Source organism: Chrysemys picta, chromosome 9, assembly GCF_011386835.1.
Source record: "Chrysemys picta bellii isolate R12L10 chromosome 9, ASM1138683v2, whole genome shotgun sequence".
Taxonomy (NCBI): Eukaryota; Metazoa; Chordata; order Testudines; family Emydidae; genus Chrysemys; species Chrysemys picta.
Window position 1 is genome coordinate 36,532,581 of NC_088799.1, and position 21,049 is coordinate 36,553,629.

The following is a 21,049-nucleotide window of genomic DNA, read 5'->3' on the forward strand; positions in this document are numbered from 1 at the left end:
CCCCAGCAGCCAGGCCTGTCTCCCTCTCCAGTCAGAGTGAGACTGCCCCCTCTGGCTTCCCTGGCCTTCTTATAAGGCCCAGTGGCTTAGTTTGGGGCATGGCCCCAGCCGCAGCCACTTCCCCCACAATCAGCCGGGGTTTTACTCCCTTGCCCAGCCCCAGCCCTCTGCAGGGCTTTTCCAACCCCGCTACAAGCACGCTCCCACTTTTTGTGCCAAGGTCATTAATATGTTAAATAAGATTGGTCCCAAAACCAATCCCTGAGGAATTGCACTAGTAACTTCCTTACAGCCTGACACTTCCCTCCCCCCCTCTTCAAAATAGGAACTATATTAACAATTCTTGAGTCATAGGGTATGGCCCCAAAGTTTACAGATTAAGTAAAATTCTTGCTATTGGGTTTGCAATTTCATGTGCCAGTTCCTTTAATATATTTGGATGGAAATCCAGGCCCTCCATATTTGAGTTTGGCTTCCATCTTGGATGTGGTAATTTCTACTTCCTCATATCTATTAGCTACCCTGTCACTATCCCTTAGCGCAGGGGCGGGCAAACTTTCTGGCCTGAGGGCCGCATCGGGTTTCCGAAATTGTATGGAGGGCCTGTTAGGGGAGGCTGTGCCTCCCCAAACAGCCAGGCGTGGCCCAGACCCCGCCCTCTATCCGACCCCCCCTGCTTCTCGCCCCCTGATGGCCCCCCCCGGGACTCCTGCCCCTCCAACCCCCCCGTTCCCTAACCCCCCTCCCCGGGACGACGGCCTCCCCAGGACTGCCCCATCCACCCCCCTGCTCTCTGTCCCCCCAACCCCAAACTGCCCCCCGCCGCCCCATCCAACCCCCCCTCCTTCCTGACTGCCCCCTGGAATCCCTGCCCCCATTCAATCACCCCTTTTCCCTGTCCCCTGACCCCCCAGAACCTCCACCCCGACTGCCCCCGCCGTCCCATCCAACCCCTCCTCTCCTTTCTAACTGCCCCCCCGGGACCGCTGACCTCTGACCGCCCCGCCCCTTGACCACCACCCCGATCTCCCCTGCCCTCTATCCACCCCCCGTGCTCCCTGCCCCCTTACCAGGCTGCCTGGAGCTACAGCAGCGCCTCCCAGAGCACCAAGACAGGCAGCCGTGCCGCCCGGCTGGAGCCAGCCATGCCTCCACACAGCACCGGGTGCAGCTGTGCTGCCCTGGGAGCTTGCAGCCCCGCTGTCAGAGCATTGTGCCAGCGGTGCGGTGCACTGAGACTGCAGGGAAGGGGAAACAGCAGGGGAGGGGCCCGGGGCGAGCCTACCAGGCCAGGAGCTCAGGGGCTAGGCAGGAGGGTCCCGCGGGCTGGATGTGGCGCGCAGGCTGTAGTTTGCCCACCTCTGCTTTAGCCCCTCATTACCCTTATTAAAAATTGAGGCAAAGTATTTGTTTAGGTGTTGGATCAAGCCTAGATTATCTTTAATGTCCACCCCTTCCTCAGTGTTTAGTGATCCCTCTTTTTCCCTTGTTTTCTTGTTGTTTACAGAACCTTTTACTATTGTTTTAATTTCCTTTGCAAGGTCCAACTCTGCTTGGCTTTTTCCCTACACTTTCTGAGCTCCAAGAGGTAGTTTTCCTTGCTGATTCATCCCATCTTCCATTCCTTGTAGGCTTTCTGCTTTCTCTTAATCACCTGTTTGAGATACTTGCTCATCCAGGTTGGTCTGCAACTCTTCCCTACATTTTTTTCCCCTTTGCTTGGGACACAGGCTTCAGATAGTTTCTGCAACTTTGACTTTAGTAATTCCAAGCCTCCTCCACATTCAGATCCTTTAGTTCTTCAGTCCAGTCCACTTTCCTAACTAATTCCCTTAATTTTTTTAAGTTTGCCTTTTTGAAATCAAGGACCCTACTTGTAGATCTGTTTTTGTTTATCCTTTCATTTAATTTAAACTGAATTAGCTCATGATCACTCGAATCAAAGTTGTCCCCTACAACCAGTTCTTCTATGAGGTCCTCACTTCCCTCAGGGCAGTTTATGTCATTTCACACACTCATGCATGATATAGATTGATAACTGCATAGGGAAGCACTTTTCAACAGGCTGAAAACTTCCCTGTTCTGAAAATAGCACTTTCTACTGGGAAGTGGTTGCAATTTGGTGATACAATGCCTGGAGTAGAAACTTGGGGCAAATTCATCCCTAGTGAACTTCCCCTGAATTCAGTATGTTACACTGGGGATTAATTCAGCCCCCTGAGTATGAAATGACATTACGTAAAACACTAATTTTCCTCTGGATATGTTCCTTCTTTGAGGCTTTTTGCAGACCTTTCCACCAGCTAAACTGTACGGTGCTTTGATGTCTGTTCCCTCACTACCTCTTTTTGCACAACTGTGCATATTCTACTCTATTATGCTTTTTTTCTTAGTGAGCACGGAGGAAACATGTTACTGACTTTGCTATCTGGTGCAGAGGGGAGCAGGGCCCCACCTTCTTTGGGTTACCTGGTACTAGCATGACATAGCCTTTACATCCACTCAGGGCTGGCCTGTGTTGGCAGGAGCATTCATAATGCTTCCCGAAGAGCTGGGGGAAGCTCACTCACAGCAGCAGTTACTCCTGCTGTACACACACCCTGTTTCAAAATAACAAACAGGGCCACAGCAACTGACATGCCCCTTGCCTAACTCCACTGTCGACTGTAGGAATTGGGCAGAAGCTTAAGAATTTTATCTAAAGATGTAACAGTACAGGAATCCTTTTGACCTCTTGGTTCTTTCTCAAAAGAAAAAAATCAAATAATTATTACTTAGTTCAATAAGTAAATAACCTGCCCTGTTAGTACATCAGATTCTAAAGGGAATACGTATTAGCTAGAACCAATGTGTCTGAATCTTGCTAGCCATTTGCATTTGAGAAAGCTCTTTAGTCAATTTGGTACCCATATTTCTCTAAGAACATTTAATGGTAAATTTTCAGGACTGAACAGCATATTAAACTCAGAACTCCTGTGAGTAAGAGTGGGAGTTGTTTAATAAGGTGCTGAGAGTATTTCTTAAGAGACCTGCAAGGCATTTGAAAAAAATTAGGCTTCTGCTTTCCGTCTTCCATCCAGCTTTATAATGTACAAAAGCTTGAAAGCTTTGTTTATTTTGGTTTTAGAGCGTGATTGTTACTTTAGAAATATTAGGAAGGTTGAATCTAGTCTTCCCTGATTAGAATGGATAACCTCCTGGACATCTCCGGGATGTTTATTCAGAATACTAACACCTTATTTGACAGGTGTTGAATCTTTATTCAAAGTGTTAAATCTTTATTCAAAGTGTTAATTAGTCAATGAAGTCACAGAGGTGTGAAAAAAAAAGGAGTTTTAAACAGTCTGATTAAAGAACACTCTTACTGTCTCAGTTGCTCCACTTTCACTCTCTTGGCTTTTGTGACGTTACCACTTCATTTATAATAGGCCATTCTAACCTCGATAGGAACTGGTTTGCTAATGTTAAAAACAAGCAGCAAATTGTTTTGTTTTGTTTCTTTTATTTTCCTTCACAGACCATGCTTAAAAATTGCACCACAGTTATTGCAAAAAGTCTTTCAAGTTATGTGAGGCAGGGATATGAGATATATGTTTGGGGGTAAAGTTAGCCCAGGCTGAGGACCTTAGGGAAGGAACTAACTAATGGATATGTTATTCCTGAACTTTTACTTGAGTTTGGTTCTTTTAATATTTTGATTATTGTTGGCTTGTTTGTTTGTTTTTAAGTCTGTTTCAAGTTCCATGTTTAGTATATTGTGGGGGGGGGTTTAAATGGCTCGGTAATAGTGTGGATTCTATAAATACATTTTTCTTTATACTAATAATGGGGCTTGATGTGACCATTTTAATAGCTTGCCTCTTAATGGTCAAAGAGATTTCCAAGGTGATGACCTTTAACCTTGGACAAGTTTAAAACAATTTAAATGTGTCCGTTTGCTGGCAACAAACATTTAAATTACTTTGTTTTCGAATTAAAAACATCCATCAAGGTGTATTGTGTGGTTGGCTGACTGTTATTTAGGGCTTGATCCTGCAAGGTGCTGAGTTATCTGGCTCTCAGTGGGACAACTCATGTGCGTAGTTAAGTGCATGCATAAGTGATTAGCCTGATCAGAGCCAGAGTGCTTAGCCACTTAGAGAACTGAATTCTTTCATGGCACTCATCAATAAGATGTCTGAGCACCTTCCACGTTCTAAAGGCAAATACATGAAGCATCATTGCAACTTTGAGTGTGGAGAAGTCATAATATTTGGAGGGAAATGTATTGAGATTGGATATGGTGAAAAAAATCAAATATTGAACGTTTCAGATGAAAGAAGGATAATTGTTTTCACAAAAATGGTAGTGAAGCAGTTGATCCACTCTTTCCACCAGCTCTAGCTGGGATGCTTCTTTTTGAGGGGGAGTGATCCAAAATACTTGATGATTTGGGGTTCTGACTGTGCTTACTGGTTATAAAGCAAAGATCAGAGGGATTTCAACTAGGGATAAAAAGGACTACACTTTCAAAAGATGTTTTTTACAGAAGCTCAGAGCAGTCCAGCATTAGATATATTTGAAGGTGTCCTGGAAGGTTAGCATCCTCAAAAGAGCAGTCACATTAAAAAGAATACCCTCTTCCAGTTATGAAGTTGAACATTAATAAGCCTTTTTTCCTACCCTAGAAATGAATATAGACCAGAGAAATTGCCTTCACATTCCTTTGAAATTGATCATGAAGATGTTGATAAAGATGAAGTAAGCATATTGATTTTTTTCCCCACTGCTGAGTTATTTATCCGTTTAACATCAAATAAGTAATGATAACAGAGTCTCGTTATCTTCTGTGGAATGTTTCATATATTAGCTAACTCTGTATTTAATGAAACAGCTTTGTCTCTTATGTCATCATGTGCCCAGCAGGAGAATTAATAAAGTATTTTTGAAAGGAATGTGAAGATTGTATTGTTAAGAGAAAGCAGATATTCAAATGCATCATTCCCTTTGGTCTTAAACTCACAAAAGCAAGTCAATGCAACACTAATGATGTCTTTTATACAGGATACCACATCCCACTCGTCTTCAAAAGGTGGCGGCGGTGGTGGAGGATTTGGAACAGGAATTTTCAAGTCTGGCTGGCTTTATAAAGGGAATTTTAACAGTACTGTAAACAATAGCATTACTGTTCGGGTAAGGGGACATCGTTATTCTTTCTTTGTTCTGTTTGGCTTTAATCCTCCACACACTCCCCCCCACCCACCCGCAGCAGGGGTGCTGATGTTTTCAATTGTCATTCAGCTGTTTTCATCTCAAATTAGGTTTGTTTAAATTGCATTAAATGATAGTAAAGTGGATGTTACTATTGTCTGCAGAGTAGCACAGTTGAAATGCAGTTAGCAATGGTGTATTGTTTAAACTCTTTGAATAAAATATCTATGAAAACAATTTGCAGTACAGCAATTGTGTTTTTGTTTTCACTATAGTCATTCAAAAAGCGCTACTTCCAGTTGACACAGTTGTCGGATAACTCATACATTATGAATTTTTACAAAGATGAGAAAATATCAAAGGAACCAAAGGGATGTATATTTTTGGATTCCTGTACGGGGGTTGTGCAGGTAAGTAATTTCATTCTATGATTTTGGAATGACGTTGTGGGCCCAATCCTCAGCTTACGTAAATGTTTGTAAACTCAATTATCTTTAGTGGAACACTCTTAATGGACCTGGCTTTATATCATTAACTACAAATTTTATTGGAGAGAATTGAATGTTTAAAAAAAAAAAAAAAAGGCAAATGAGAATGATGCAGGTCAACTATGAGAACATATATATAAGTCTGATACTGGCCTCATTTTCATTTGTAACTCCGTCGATTCCAGAGAGTTACTCTTGATTTACACCAGTATAGAAGGACAGAAATAAAACTAGGATGTTTTGTATAGAAATAGGAGGATTACAAGCAGACATGGATACACATAAATGAACAAAAGTGCTCTGGTCCTGCAGTAGGATCTATGTGGGAAGACATTTACATCTATGCAGAATCCCACTGACTGTAATAAACTCCACACTAGCATGAGGCATAGCCTGTGTGGATGCCACTGAAGGATCTGGGACTAACATTCTGATAAGTACTGAGATAATGGAGGATCTTAAAGAGGGCAGGCAAGCTAAAGCCTGCCTTAGTCCTAGGGCTGGTCTACACTGGGGGAGGGAATCGATCCAAGATACGCAACTACACTGGGGGGGGAATCGATCCAAGATACGTGAATAGCATAGCTGAAGTCGAAGTATCTTGGATTGAATTACCTGGGGTCCAGACGGCGCGGGATCGATGGCCGCGGCTCCCCCGTTGACTGCGCTACCGCTACTCGCTCTGGTGGAGTTCTGGAGTCGACGGTGAGTGCGTTTGGGGATCGATATATCGTGTCTTAACGAGACGCGATATATCGATCCCGGATAAATCGATTGCTACCCGCCGATACGGCGGGTAGTGAAGACGTACCCCTAGACTGATATCTTGGTAATACATTTGCACTGAAAATCTGTGGTTGTATTTCTGAAGGTTGAGTCTTTAAAATCTACTTTTGTCACCAACTACTTTTTCCTGTGTTTCAATCTGATTTCTTTTTCTTGACAAGAAGTAGTTTCTGATAAGAAACTGCCCTGGTTGATCTAGCACATCATGCTGCCCTGTAGAGGGATTTGAGTTTGGCACATATCTGTGGTCGATTACTCCTGAATCAGGAAAGGCTGGGAATGTTTCAAAGGCAGCTCAGCTTCTGGAGTAGAGTGCAGTACAGGTTCAGTTTGGAGTTGCTCTGAAACAAACCTTTCCGGCTGACTCACTGAGGTCCTTGACCACCTTTAGCTCTTCGTGGTTGGAAGGATAGGTTGTTTTGATACAGGGCCTTTGAAGTGGGAAAGAATGGCAGAAAGTGGATGGAATTCACCCTGATGACAAATGCCAGCTCAAAGTTCCATATAGCACTTCAGCCCACATAGTTGCACTAGCTGTGCAGATGACTGTCACGTGTGGGACTCACTCCTGCGATGCCTCCTACTGGTCATCTCAGGAATTAGCTCTTTCATAGTCTTGGGGTGCCCTCTTCAGGCCGGTGTTCCGCTGCCGCTGGCTCCCGTGTCCCTCCCAGGACGCCGGTGCCCTTTTGTCTGGGGTGCTGCCCCCTGGCAATACCCCCACACTCTGCCTCTGGGTCTCCTCTCTCTGGGGAACCCCCAACCCTCTAATCCCCACTTTGCCTCAGTCTGGGCTACTGCCAGTCATCACCAAGCCCCCACTCCCTGGGGCAGACTGCAGTGTAAAAGCCACTCATCATAAGCAAAGGGGTTCGGACCTGCTGCCTTCCTCTGCCTCCCAGTACCTCTGTGGGCCTAGGACCGGGCCCTGCAGCCTGGGGAGTTGCCAGCCTGGAGCTCCCCTGCTCCTCTGGTCTTTCCCCAGCCGTGCTTCACTCTAGTACCCTTTAGGACTTGGGCAGCTAGGTCCATCTCCCTCCTCTGCTAGAGGTAGACTCTGCCAGCTCCTGGCTCACTGGCCTTTTATAGGGCCAACTGTGCCCTGATTGGGGTGTGGCCCAGCTGCGGCTGCTTCCCCAATCAGCCTAGTAGCTGCTTTCTCCCAGCCACAGCCCTCCCCTGGACTACTTTTAACCCGTCCCGGGCAGGAGCGGGTGATCACCCCGCTACAATGGCTATCCGTTGTCCATGTGCAGTGCAGACTGGTTCTCTGTACCAGCCTGGCATAAGGCAGTATAAGGACAGGCATATAGAGACGTAATGAAATATGTCATTGTGAGACTCCAGTGACATGGAGGGGCAGCAGCCTTGCCAGCTGAGTCTAACACAGCAGTCCCTGATTGGGAATATGGGAATCCCTGTACAGTTTATCTGTCTAAAGGCTTAGGCAGAAGGTCTTGAAGTGGATTTCAGTCTGAATGAGGGAATCCTGACAGATCCACCCCACTCCAGAAAAAAATATAAAACATCTATAGTTATAAATAAAACCAAATAAAGCATGAGGCCTTAAATGTATTGCAGCCTCTACATAGGCCTGCGAGTCCCCAGGCCAAGGACAACCGCTGCTACCCGGATATCAGAAGGCAGGCAAATTATCTCAGTCAAGTCTGAGTTACAGTCAGCTGGCCCTCATGTAAACCCCAATCCCAGGTAGACATTGGTCAAAGGCAGTCAACTGCACTATCCGGGTCTGATGAGCTGATGCAGGCTGAGTTCCATCAGAGGCACTGCAGTCAATAACACCAGGCTACCCTCCCCCTGCACCTACGTGTTGAGCAAGAAAAGAGAGAGAACAGTGCCCCTCATGAGAGCCTTCAGGGCAGATCCATAATGATTCAAACAACCTTTACGTTCCCGCCACAGTGAAAAATAAAAATGTTGCTACTCAAGAGTAAGCTAGTCATTCCCTGCTATAGCCAAGAGTATCAAATATACAATACAAAATTGCTAAATTTCTCAGTGCCCATACCAAGTAAGTGTGCAGTAGTGCACATACAAAGCACATCTCTCCACAGTTATTGCATTCTTTAGCAATTCTTGCAGTCATGTAAAGCTTGCTTTTATTACACACTGTGTGGGCAAAATGATTTGGCTATGTGTCTTTGAAGCTTGAGCCATTGAATACATCTGTGGAAAAGAATGAAACGTTCCTTGGGGGACAACATAATTGCTGGAGGAAAATGAAAGATTACAGAAGAATATTGATATTTTGACATACCAAAAGCCAAAACCAGTCACTTTCATATAGCTTATTGTAGTAATGTAAAGTCTTTCACCTGTTGTTATTTCTGAAAGGATTAAAATAGAAGCTTTTTTAAATAAATAAATGGGGCCCAATATGCTGTCTACAGCATGGATTTTTATCTCAGAGATCAAGATATATCAGGAATCTAACTGATGTTTTATTTTGAAGATGTGTGGTGAGAGAGTGCATTCAGGGCTGTTTAGTTACTGTCAATTACCAACTCTCTGTTATTAGGTGATGTTTTATATTCTTCATCTGTGCTTGTGAATTGGTGCTGCCCCATTGGTGACATGAGTTTGCCAAGTGCCTCAATGTTTAGAAGGCTTAAGAAGGAATGCTTTGTTCCAGTTTGCTGTGACTGTGTGCTCTTGTTAGAGACAAGCCTCAATCAGAACTTCAGAGTTAGCCTCCAGTACCCATACCACCAAAATAGTTTTAGACTTGGGTCACATCCAAAATCAGAATCTGTCCATTTTCCAGGTCCATTTCAGAGGCAGTCCATGGTAGCAGAAATCACAAGAAGAGTGGATTTTAAGATGTCTGGCATTCTGGTCTAAATCTTAAAAGAACAGGGCAGGAGACTGACACCTTTGAATTAGACCTGCATAATCTCCAGCTTCTGGCCACAGGCTCTGAGTTTCTGACTCTTGCCTACTCCCTCAATCACCAGCTTTTCTGTCAGCTGTCCAGAGCATTTGGTTATATCCCTAGATTTTTTTTTTTTTTTGTACGTCTTGTCCATCTTTGGAAGCCAGTCTCTCTAGCTGCAATTGATAGCCCAGGGAAATTGATAGCCTGGTGGGCGGCTGCAGCACAGGGAACTTAGGGGAGCTGATGTGGGGGGCTGCCGGTCCACCCTGGTTACAAGCCCCCACAAGCTAGCTGCAACGGACTGCTCCTCCTGCAAGCAGTGGACAAAGCAGGCGACTGCCAAACAATGTTAGAAGGGAGCATTGCACAACTTTAAACGAGTATGTTCCCTAATTGATCAGCAACGTGACAACGAAACAACGTTAACCAGGACGAGTATAAGTGAGGAGTTACTGTACTCATGAGCTATCCACACTGCAGAAAGGAGGGAGTCTTAGGATGGCAGCAGTGCAACAGCACCAGGAAAATCATCGATCTTTGTTCCCCACCACCACTCACAGGCGAGGGGAATGGATGAAAAGGACAAAACCTGGTGTAAAGCTGCAGTAAGTGAGAAGGAGTGGGTCCAATGAGTGTAAGTAATTATGCATTTCTAAGTTTGAGGGAGGCTCAGGTCCTGACTCTCCTCCCCCCTAAATTAGTTTCACACCATTGTAACCTTATTGACTGCTGTTAAGTAACTCCTGAGTAACTGAGGAGTTACTCTGAGGCTACGTCTTCACTACCCGCCTGAATTGGCGGGTAGAAATCGATCTCTCAGGAATCGAATTATCGCGTCTCGTCGGGACACGACAATCGATCCCCAAATCGACGCTTGTACTCCACCAGCGCAGGTAGGAGTAAGCGCCGTCGACAGGGGAGCGAGGGAGGTCGATTTGCTGCCATCCTCACAGCGGGGTAAGTCGGCTCGGATACGTCGAATTCAGCTACGCTATTTGCGTAGCTGAATTTGCGTATCTTAAATCGACCCCTCCCCCCATAGTGAGAACGTAGCCTGAGTAACTGAGAGGAGAATGAGGTTTTGAGCTGGTGTAGCATACATGTTGAAAAGGCCAGAAGTCAGTGAAAATAACACCATCTCTTAACTAAATTAGATTCACCTCTATAACAACCCTGTGATTTTAGGGGAATCATCCTGTAGGCATTGGGCTAAGCCTTGTATTTTCCTGCTATCTCATCTTTGGTTTCCTATTTCTGAATCTGAGATTTCTTCCAGAAGGAAATATTACTGAAATTCAAGTGTTGAAGATATCTACATTTTAAGTCGCAGGCCAAATTTCTATAGTGTAGGGGCAATAAAGAAGCAAATGGAGAAAGGAGGCATTTCTTTCTATTACTGGCTACAGAAGAAAATGTGTAGATATAGACTTGAATCAAGGACTTGCACTGGATTTCATCTGCCTGCCAGGACTTTGAAGTGCATATGGAAAAGTGGATAGTAATGTTTTCCTTCCTAATGTCTTTAAGATTCAGCATGTGAGTTCTATTGCTCTTTTAGATCAAGTCTGATAGCATTATATTATCTCATTTAAACATCTTAGCAGAGGCTGTAAAGGGAAGTGCATAGTACAGACAACAGATGCGTTCATTTTAATAATCTTTGTTCTCTTTTTCACAAAAGAAAATTGGAAGGTGATTTCTTCTCTATAGATCCCACATAACCTACTTACATGGATATTTAGTGTACCAGGACTGCACCTGTAGGAGGCAGCCTCTGGTGTGAGCAACTATTTGAAAGTATTACCAAGATTCTCAGTCCAGTTTTATTCATCCTTTAGGTAATAGCCTCTTCTTACTAAATGATGTCATTTACCTGGTTCCTTAAAACAGGCTTCACTGCTTTTAGCTATTCGCTTATATGAATTTTAACTCCTACTGAGAATAGAGCACATATTTCAGATTTCATCTTGCTGGCATATGGTGCCAGATGTCACTGTTCAGGGCAACTGCACCTGTATTTCACCTCAATGGTCCAGCAAGGGCACCTACTCTTAGGCTTCCAACTTTGCAGCTGTTGCCTCTCCCGGGTGGTGACCAACATCCCCCTCCCTTCTACCCAGGATATTTCCAGGTAGCATAATTTCCTGTCTGTGCTGGGTTATCCAATAGAGGCAGGCTGCCCAAGCATACCTGCTTGCTTTCTCTTTAGAGATGGTTAACAGGTGTAATTGCTAAAATTATAAGTTACCATATAGCTCTTCCTATGCAAGCCTATTTTATCCTTAAAGTAAAAAACATTACAGAGACTACATATTAAAAACAATAAAAGAACCTACACACATGCTAATCAGCCTACCATGGGTCAGCCCAACTCTAACATGGGTTCCAGCTGGAGCAGTTCTTCAAATCCCCACCCAAGGGGATTCCTTGTGGTAACAAGTTCATCACAGCTTCTGCTCAGAACAGGCACACAGTCTTATGGAGCCTCAGTAGGCCCAGTCTTTTGCAACCCTTTTCAGCAGACTAGGGCCTGTCCATTTGCTGGCTCAGGAAGAAGACCCTGAGACAGTGTAAAACCAGACTATTCCTCCAAAATTCCTTTCTTTGCCTGTTGGTCCCTGGAGAATCCAGTTTGAACTAGTATAGGCACACCTCTCCAGGGGGTGTGATAATGGAAGAAGTACATTAGCATCCCCTTCTCTGCTAGAGAAGGTACATAAAATGCCACAATAACACATACACACTTGCATTTTGAATGCAATTAAAAGGGCTGGAGCACCTATGGGGAAAAAAATAGCAATTAGCTGATAAGGGCCTGCCAAACAGCTGATTGGAGGCACCACCAAACAGCTGTTTGGCAGCTGGAAGAGGTACTTGAGGGAGAGTGGAGAGCAGTGAGTGGGCCAGGACCTCAGGGAGTGGGTGGAGCGGTAGGTGGGAAGAGTCAGAGTGTGGGCGAGGCTTCAGGGCAGAGCACTCTCTGGGAAAAGAAAAACTCAACGCCTATGAATCCTACGTCAATAAGACTCAACTGAATTCAGTAAAGTTTATCTTAATTCCGTAAGGTTTGTTCAGGGGTATTACAGGATATTGTCAATCACACCAAGCACCCATGAATGAGCTGTTACAAAATGCACATTCTGGAACCCTTTTCTTATTTTTTTATGGCTTCTATCAATAGTGTTTAACAAAAATGTGTCTATACCTCTGTTCTAAGATTTTTTTCTCCCCCGTGAGAATTTTTAGAGTTTGAACATTTTTCTTGTACCAAATCAACAACAGAAGAAAAAATCTAGAAAATTTTCACAATCGGTAAACCTGGAAAAAAATCAGTTTGGGAATGATCAGAACTTTTTTTAGATTTTGGCCTTTTTTTATTTATATTTTTTCATTAAATTTAGATTTTAAAAAATCCCAAACTGGGAAGTTTCAGTTTTGAATAATCAGAATTTTCAGATGAAAAAAATGTTTAATCAAAAATTTCCTGACCAGTTCTAATTACAAAGCTATTCCTCAAAGAGGGAATCCAAACCATCAGACAGAGTTTGGAATTCAATCACATTACATCTATTTATGCCAGCTAAGACTCTGATCTCATATTCCTAACTCTAGCTCTCTTACTTAGAAGAACATTGTGCTGTAACTTCACAAGCTGGTTGACTTGAGAGCTACTCTTAGAAAACAATCGAGAGGTCTTATCATTCTATGCATTGGGAAATAATTATGATGTATAGAGCTATAGAACTAGCATGACACAATCATCCGATTTAATTAGGGCTATTAACTGAAAAAACCTCAGACTTAAAATGGTCAGGTAGCATGGATGCATGGATGAAATCTACAGGGTTTTTCGATATCACTTTACGGTCAGCTGGATCAACCATGACTTAATTTTTGTTAATGACACTTTCTGAAATACTGAAAACAAATGAGTGAGCTTTGACAGCTATAGTAAATGGTTACAAATGGTTTATTATGAAGAAGGGCCATCCTGGTATGAGATCTCTTTGAAGTTTAAGAGAATGTGATAGAAGAGTGTTAAAACTGATGTTATAAGAGTATCACATAAAGTCTCGCAAATTTGATAAATGTGAAGAGAGAAATGTACTGTATTAGCATTACAGGATCATGTAATTTTAATTCAATTTCACCAAGCTATTTCATTAACTAAAGAGCTGTTAGTGCTCATAACTGGGCCTGATGCATTAAACATTTACTGCAAGTACATCATGATGATATAGACCAGTTTTAAGTCTGGTTGCCATTACATTGGGAATTGATTTTTTTTTAACCTTCATTTAAGAAAGATATAACTTTCTTAAAATTAAATTTCTTTAAAATTACCATTCAGTTTTCTCTTCTTAGAATGACTCTAATATGCTCACCAACAGCATCTTGCGCTTTTCCAAAAAGCCATTTCAAAATGTGGTGACTGGTAATATCTCATCAGAATTTCCACTGTCTTCTTTCCACGAAGGGGAATATATATGTTTGCAATGGTTAGTTCTTCCAGTCTTCTGGAGCGATTTGTTGATTGATTTCTCATCCTTATATTAACAAAATTGTCCAGGAGTTGTGTAGAAAAATGGTCAGACAATATACCTATGTTTTTTCCATGGAATCTTTGAATTTCCTTAAACAGTCCTCTGTTGGGGGAGCAATCTAATTTAAAGGCTATCCAATGCTTATGGTTCTGTAAATAATATTTAACTGCAAGAAGAAAGAACGAAGAGGAATGGTACAATTTACTGCCTGTATTAGATTAATAATTGGCCTCAATTATGCAATTGTCACAAAGCCATTTATAGAGAGAGCAAACTGTTCTGGAAGAAGGAAAGAAGAGATAGTGGTTCGAGAGGCACAGTCTCTTTTATGGCTGTTGGATGTACACGGGGACTTCAAATGGGACTATTTGTGTAAGATAATTTTCACCAACATGAATAAGGGTTCTGTATTCAGGTCCTATTAGTGAAACCCATTCAGACATTTTAATCTTTCAAACTGGAATTTAGCTTGCACTTTAAAAGTGGATTGAGAAGAGGAGAAATGTTATTTGAGCAGAGATTAAAGTAAAGTGTTCTCCCTGTGAAAGCCTGCTCTGAACGCAAAGTCTTTGGATGTTATGTACTGCCATAAAAAAACAGCTTATAAGGAATACAATGGAGTTGGCAGGCAGTTCAGTAGCCTTGTAGAGATTAATCATTCATATTTTGTTTAATACATTTTTTCACAATAATGTTGGTTGAATTAAATTAAGTCAGTGTTCTAGATTCTTCCTCTGGTTCTTTTCTGTTCTAAGCGTGTGTTATTTATTCATGAGGCTTAACTGCTTCATTACTTCTTTGAATATTCCTAGAGCCCTGCAAATCTGTGGATATCTGCTTTAATCCGCAGATATCCACGGACCGTGTTTGTAGATTGCGAATGGACGCGGATCCAAATTTTATATCTAGAGCCTTGAAAATCTGCAGATATCCGCTTTATATCCACAGACCAATTTTGCAGATTGTGGATTGGATGCGGGTACAAATTTTGTATCCATGCAGGGCTCTAAATATAACTTTACCTTTCTATAAAGGTTAAATAACAATCAATACAAAAATTGGGGTGAAGAATTGATAGTGCAAATGGTGTACATACAGGACAGTTTTATTTATTAGATGCATCCTGGCCATGCCAAGCACCTCAGGCCTTTAGGACTGGTTGAGAGTACTGTACAGACAGTGCTCTACATAATAAAGGGAGGGTTGTTAGTCTCCATTGTCTTAGAGACACCTTAGTACTATAGTTTTGAGGACTCAACAATATTAGTGTGTGAGAAGAACTGAAAAGCGTAGGGAAAATAGTGACTCAAAGGAAAGAGCAGAAGTAGGAAGACTCAACGACCTTGTTCCCAGTGCTCTGACCCTCAGCAGTTGTGGCGGTGGAAAAAGAACAAAGGGGCTCGTCGCTTTTCTAACTTCATTAGTTGCTCTGGAACTAGTCAGCAGGTTCACCTAGCTGGTAGCATTTGTAAATGTCTTGAAATGGGAGACAGCATGAAATGGGATTCGGAGTCACTAGTTCAATTTCAGCCCCATTGGTGGTGACTGAATACTCTTACCATGTGGTGGTTGTTTGATGGAATGAGTTTGGTGGAGCCAGTCCAGTTCCTAGTGAGCACTGAAACACAAAACAATGCTTAGCACTTGTAGAGTGCTTTTGTCTTCAGAGAGCTTTAATTATTTATCACATAAGTTAAATCCCACATGTGCGATACTGTAGGCAAGTACTGCCAGAAATTATGTAGGAAAGCTACACTGCCCATGGTATAGCAGTTCTATAGCTAAAAGAGGACTTAGGTCTCCTGGTGAGCAAAGACAATGGTTCATGAACATTAATATCACAAAATTTGTCATTTGTGTTTTATTTTTTAATGACACTAAATTTCCTTGAGTGTTAGTCCTAAGGTGGTTTGCCATATAAAAGCCCCAACATTCCACGTGATTATTTTGAAAATAGTTCCTGTCTTCAATTTAATTTTTTTTTCTTTTTGGTACAACAGAATAGCAGGCTTAGGAAACATGCCTTTGAGCTGAAAATGAATGACCTGACATACTTTGTGCTGGCAGCTGAAAATGAGCAGGATATGGATGACTGGATTTCCACTCTCAACAAAATCCTGCAAATAAATCCAGAAGGGACCATTCAGGAGAGGAAAAGCGCAGATCTCACAGATATTAAATTTGGTAAGAATTAATGTATTTGCATTGCTTTTTGTGTGAATACAAAAAAATGCATCTTCAGATTTTGGTATCGGATTGTTTTAACTGCCAGCATCTTTGATGGATTCTGCACCCAGAGCAGTATCGATTTTTGACAGAATGGCTCCAAAGCTTTTATATTGACTGAAAGTATCAGTTAACTCTTGGGGGTAATTTTCAAAGGGCTACGTGGAGTTTAAGCAGCACAGCTCCCAGTAAAGCAGTGTGAGTCATGTGACAGCCTTGCACATGTAGCTCTATATAAATAAATTGAGTCTTGCCTGTCGGTCTTCCATTTAATGTGTTTGTGTGTATACTTTGTGACTTGCTGTACTGATATTGTCTGAAAGATTTAAGGAATTTTAGTTTGGAGAGGTCAGTCAGTGTTTTTTTGTTTTTACAATTTTTTTTCTGTTTTTATTTATTTATTTTACTTTGGGAAGAAATGCAAAATCCCAGCTGTTATAAGTTTCCATTTTGATGGAGGCTTAATGCATTAATATGTTAGCATTTTATTTCCAGCCTTTGTGAATGAATTTGTGTATTGATGCCCTTTCACTATGTGACAAAACTCTCTTGGCCAACACACCAGGGATTGAACCAGGCACTTACAGACTTAAAAGCATAAGCTAAAGCTCTAGAGCTGGGAGTGGGTAACAACTAATATCCCCTGTATATTGTGCATGAAGGGAAAGGTGTAACACACTCACCAGTAGGTTACTTACTCTTTTGGTTCAAAGAAACCTTGTCCCAAGTGTCGAAGGCCATGGGTTCAAATTTCAGTGAAGTCACCACTTATGTGATGCCCACCCTCTTCACTGGTATACCAGAGATTGAACCAGGATCCTAAAAGCATGAGCTGATACAGCTTGAGCTAAAAAGCCACAGATCAGTACTTGGAGGCTGTAACAAATAGCACTGGGAGGATATTTTCTGATGGAACATTTTTCCACTGGAAAATACCAATTTGTCAAAATCAAAATGTTCCCTGGGAGTGAGTTGATTGTGATGTATCTTCCAACAGAGGAAAGGCAGGTTTCCAACAGAAAACCTGTTGGAAACCTGCCAGCTAACTGTCTCACTTTTTGGAAGTCTACCTGGTGGACTGCCAGTCGGAGTTGTGAACCCAGGACTTCCATTGTCCATGGCTCTGGGGCAGCGCACAAGGCAGACTGTTTTGGAGCCATGGACTCCAGGACTTCCAAACTCCCTGCAGTGGAGCCAGGACTTGTAAGCTCTGGGAGACCTGGCTAGAGCACTGCAGTAAGGGACCCTTGTAAGCCCTGGAAACTTTCAGGGCTTCCCAGTTTCCTGCAGTGGAGTTGGGAGCCATGGCTGAGCTGAGAGCCTTGGTGCTTGGGCTCCCAGATAGCATTTCATTTTGAAATTTTCAAAATGAAATGTTTTGATTATTTCAAAACATTTTTTCTCAGAGTTTCCCTTTTGTGGGAAATTTTGAAAATTTCTACTTTTCATTCCTAAAGAGAACAAATTTTATTTTTGAAGGTTTTTGGAATTTCTCATCAAAGGGAAATTCCAACTTTTAACCAGTTCTAGTAGTAACTCATATCATCCGCACCACAACTGGCTAAACCACCAAGGGGAAACAAAAATTAAAAAAGGATCTTCTGCAATTGGAGAATTGCAGAGCTACATAGAATGATTCTCTACAGCTCCCCATTCTGGATTTATTTGTCTACAGCAGATAAGCCTTTAGAGTTTTTGGAGCCTTAGGACTTGGTTCCCAGCTGGTGTAAATCCATCACTTGGAGCTACACCAGTTTATAACAACTGAGGATCTGGCCCATAAGATTAGAGTAAGTCCACTCTGCTACCTCAAGAGGGATGGAGAAAAGTGAAAAGGCCCCTTCATTAGGAGCATTATTGTTTATTATATATGCAGTGCTCATAAATATACTAGATGCTTCACAAAACAAATACAGACATGACCCTTGCCCTGTAAAGAATAACATCCAATTTTAGTTATGGCAAAATAAGAGGCAGTAACAAATAATAGTGGGAGATGGGGTTGGGAAGGACAGGGATCATGGTGATAAAACCACTCTGTTAAACAGTTATAGAATGTGTATATCTTGATAGTTCCCTAGCGCTAAAAGTGACAAAATATGGAATACAAATAAATAGGATGTGAATTGGATTTTAAACCTGGAGGTTAATTGCAGGTGTAATACAAATCTTACAGTCATTCTCCATAATGGTTTTCTTTTTAAGATTATGCAGACGTTTCAGAGAATTATGATTGCCCACAAGAGGAGAGTGATTCTTCGGAGAACACCTTGCACCCAGACTTCGCAAAAGTAATAAACATGATATTTTACTTTGCTGTGCCGGTATAAAGTACTGTATGGGTCACATGTACCAAACAATTCCTAAGATGATTACTAACATAAAGAGAGGTTTAAAAACCCCAGCACATGTCATTTTGTGTTTTAAGGCCATGACAAAGCAAAAGAGGAAGTGGTTCTGTTATTTTCTATTAGAGCTCTTGGGAGTTTTATCTGAAACAGAATAGCTTTCAACCATAAGTAACGCTAAGAGTTTTCGGGCCATATTCTCCCCTAAAGTAATTCAGCGTAGCTCCTTTGAAGTCAATTTATTCAAGAAGTATTCATTCTTTTCTCTATTCAGCATCACTGCATTGGGAAACTTTGCCCCCAAGGAGGCAAGATTTCCTACATTGCCTGCAGAGTTCCAAGGAAACTGGCTGTTTACTGCTGGTTATCTTATCTAATTTCACTGAAAGTTGCCGGTAGTGTTGGGGAGAAAGGAGTGTGTTTTTTTTGTTGCTTTTTTTCTCTGAGACTGTGGCATAGATTCTCCATAAAGATGAGCTAATTTAAAAACAGACAAACAAATACACACAGAAAGTGAATGGCAGCTACTTTTTGGTTATTTACGGTAACAAATGGCTAAAAAGCTATGATAAAAATATTATGTTGAGCTATTTTAAATTAATGCAACTGGCTTATGATTGACTATCTGATCTATTATCACCATGACAAATTTCTCTAAAGTAGATGATAATATGATACGTATAAAGGACCAAAGTCTGCCCAGATATATGGGTGTCTAACTCTCCAGTGACTTCAGTTACGAGTGGCACATGAATCTGAGGGTAAAATTTGATCCAGGTCGTACTGTGTAATGTGCTTATGAAACAGATTGACCTGAAATTTCCAAAATAATATTAAAGTATCACTGAATTCATGTATTTGAAAAAATGGAATCCAAATGTCTGTTTTGTTTTTAGATAAATTAATCAGCACATATTGGCACAGGAGACTGATAGTTAGAAGTTTGGGTTCTATTCCTGGCCCATCACTGTGATGCCTGGGCAAGCTGCTTAAGCTCTTCATACCTTAGTTTACCTATCTGTAAAACCGAGATAAAATGCATCTACCTTACAGGGATGTGAGGTTTAATTAAAGTTAAAGACACTTTGGGCTCCTCAGATGATAGCTACTATCAAAATAAAAAGTATTATTGTTCTAAATGAAGCATCAATAATTTTTCTAAGTTTTACGAACTGTATCTGGAAAAAATGTCTGTATACAGAAGACTAACTTATTAATTATTGCCACAGTACATCACGGAAACAGAAGAAACAGTGAAAGCTTCTCGAAATATGGAACGACTAAATCTGTTCTCCCTAGATCCTGATATAACTGTAAGTGAGAATTTTCTGTTTTAGTTTCTAACGGTATTCAAGATAGAGAGGCCCAAACTGACTTGGGTACCAAAAAACACCAGGGTTGTTTAGAGGTCAGCAGGCAGGTTGAGTACTTGCCTATGCAACAGAATTCCACATCTGTGTTGAACGCTATTTGGAATGTTGCATCTTCTCCCCACAAACAGTGTTTGAGGTACCCAGCTTGGTGATGGTTGCTGCTGATTTGTTGATTATGTAGCATTATTTATAGCTGATCTGCTTTTTAGATGAGTGGCATTAAAAACTAGTGATGGGTGAATATCAAAAAGGTTTCAATTTTGCTTCCACTTGAAGTCAGTGGGAAAATATTATTGACTTCAAGAAGAAACTGCACTGGGACCAAAGCTTGGTTCAGCTGGGATAAGAATACCAAAGTTTAGTTCCTTCTTTGAACTATGTCTCAACCTCCTGAATCTCCCAAACTGGACTGAAGATCTCACAAGATTCCTGGTACTTCCTCATTGGCCGGAAACACTACAAGAATAGCATTTTTCATGGTTATTCCCTATTTTGGCTTTTACTGCAAAGATGCATACAGCTTAAGCTAGATAAGTTTATGGAGGGAATGGTTTAATGGGATAACATGATTTTAGTCAAAGGAACAGCGTGCCATGGCAGGTAAATAGTATAATGGCTAATGAGGGTCAGGCTGGAGAATCTTACCTACGTGCTCGGGGTTTTACTGATCGCCATATTTGGGGTCAGGAAGGAATTTTCCTCCAGGGTAGATTGGCAGAGGCCCTGGAGGTTTTTCGCCTTCCTCCGCAGCATGGGGCAGGGATCGCTAGCTGGAGGATTCTCTGCTAATTGAAGTCTCTAAACCACAGGATTTGGGGACTTCAACAGCAGAGTCAAGGGAAAGGGTAGGGACGGCTTTGTGGCCTGCATCATGCGGGAGGTCAGACCAGATGATCATAATGGTCCCTTCTGACCTTAAAGTCTATGAGTCTATGAGCTATCTATTCAAGTGACATCATCATAGGACCTAATCACATCAGCCACGCCTTCAGGGGCTCGTTCACCTGCACATCTACCAATGTGATATATGCCATCACGTGCCAGCAATGCCCCTCTGCCTTGTACATTGGCCAAACCGGACAGTCTCTACGCAAAAGAATAAATGGACTCAAATCTGACATCAGGAATCATAACGTTCAAAAATGAGTAGGAGAACACTTCAACCTCTCTGGTCATTCAGTAACAGACTTAAAGGTGG

General features: G+C 42.0%; 1 protein-coding gene across 15 annotated transcripts in view; it reads left to right on the forward strand.

Moving 5' to 3' along the window:
• The window catches only part of DOCK10 (dedicator of cytokinesis 10), a 226,103-nt gene that overhangs the window by 104,436 nt on the left and 100,618 nt on the right, over positions 1-21,049 (forward strand). For all 15 annotated transcript variants that reach the window (XM_065558013.1, XM_008165874.4, XM_065558014.1 and 12 more), the window contains exons 5-10: positions 4,668-4,740; positions 5,044-5,172; positions 5,466-5,600; positions 15,905-16,088; positions 18,336-18,421; positions 19,708-19,791. In XM_065558013.1, the coding sequence (XP_065414085.1) occupies positions 4,668-4,740; positions 5,044-5,172; positions 5,466-5,600; positions 15,905-16,088; positions 18,336-18,421; positions 19,708-19,791 (691 nt within the window). The remainder of the gene's footprint in view (positions 1-4,667; positions 4,741-5,043; positions 5,173-5,465; positions 5,601-15,904; positions 16,089-18,335; positions 18,422-19,707; positions 19,792-21,049) is intronic.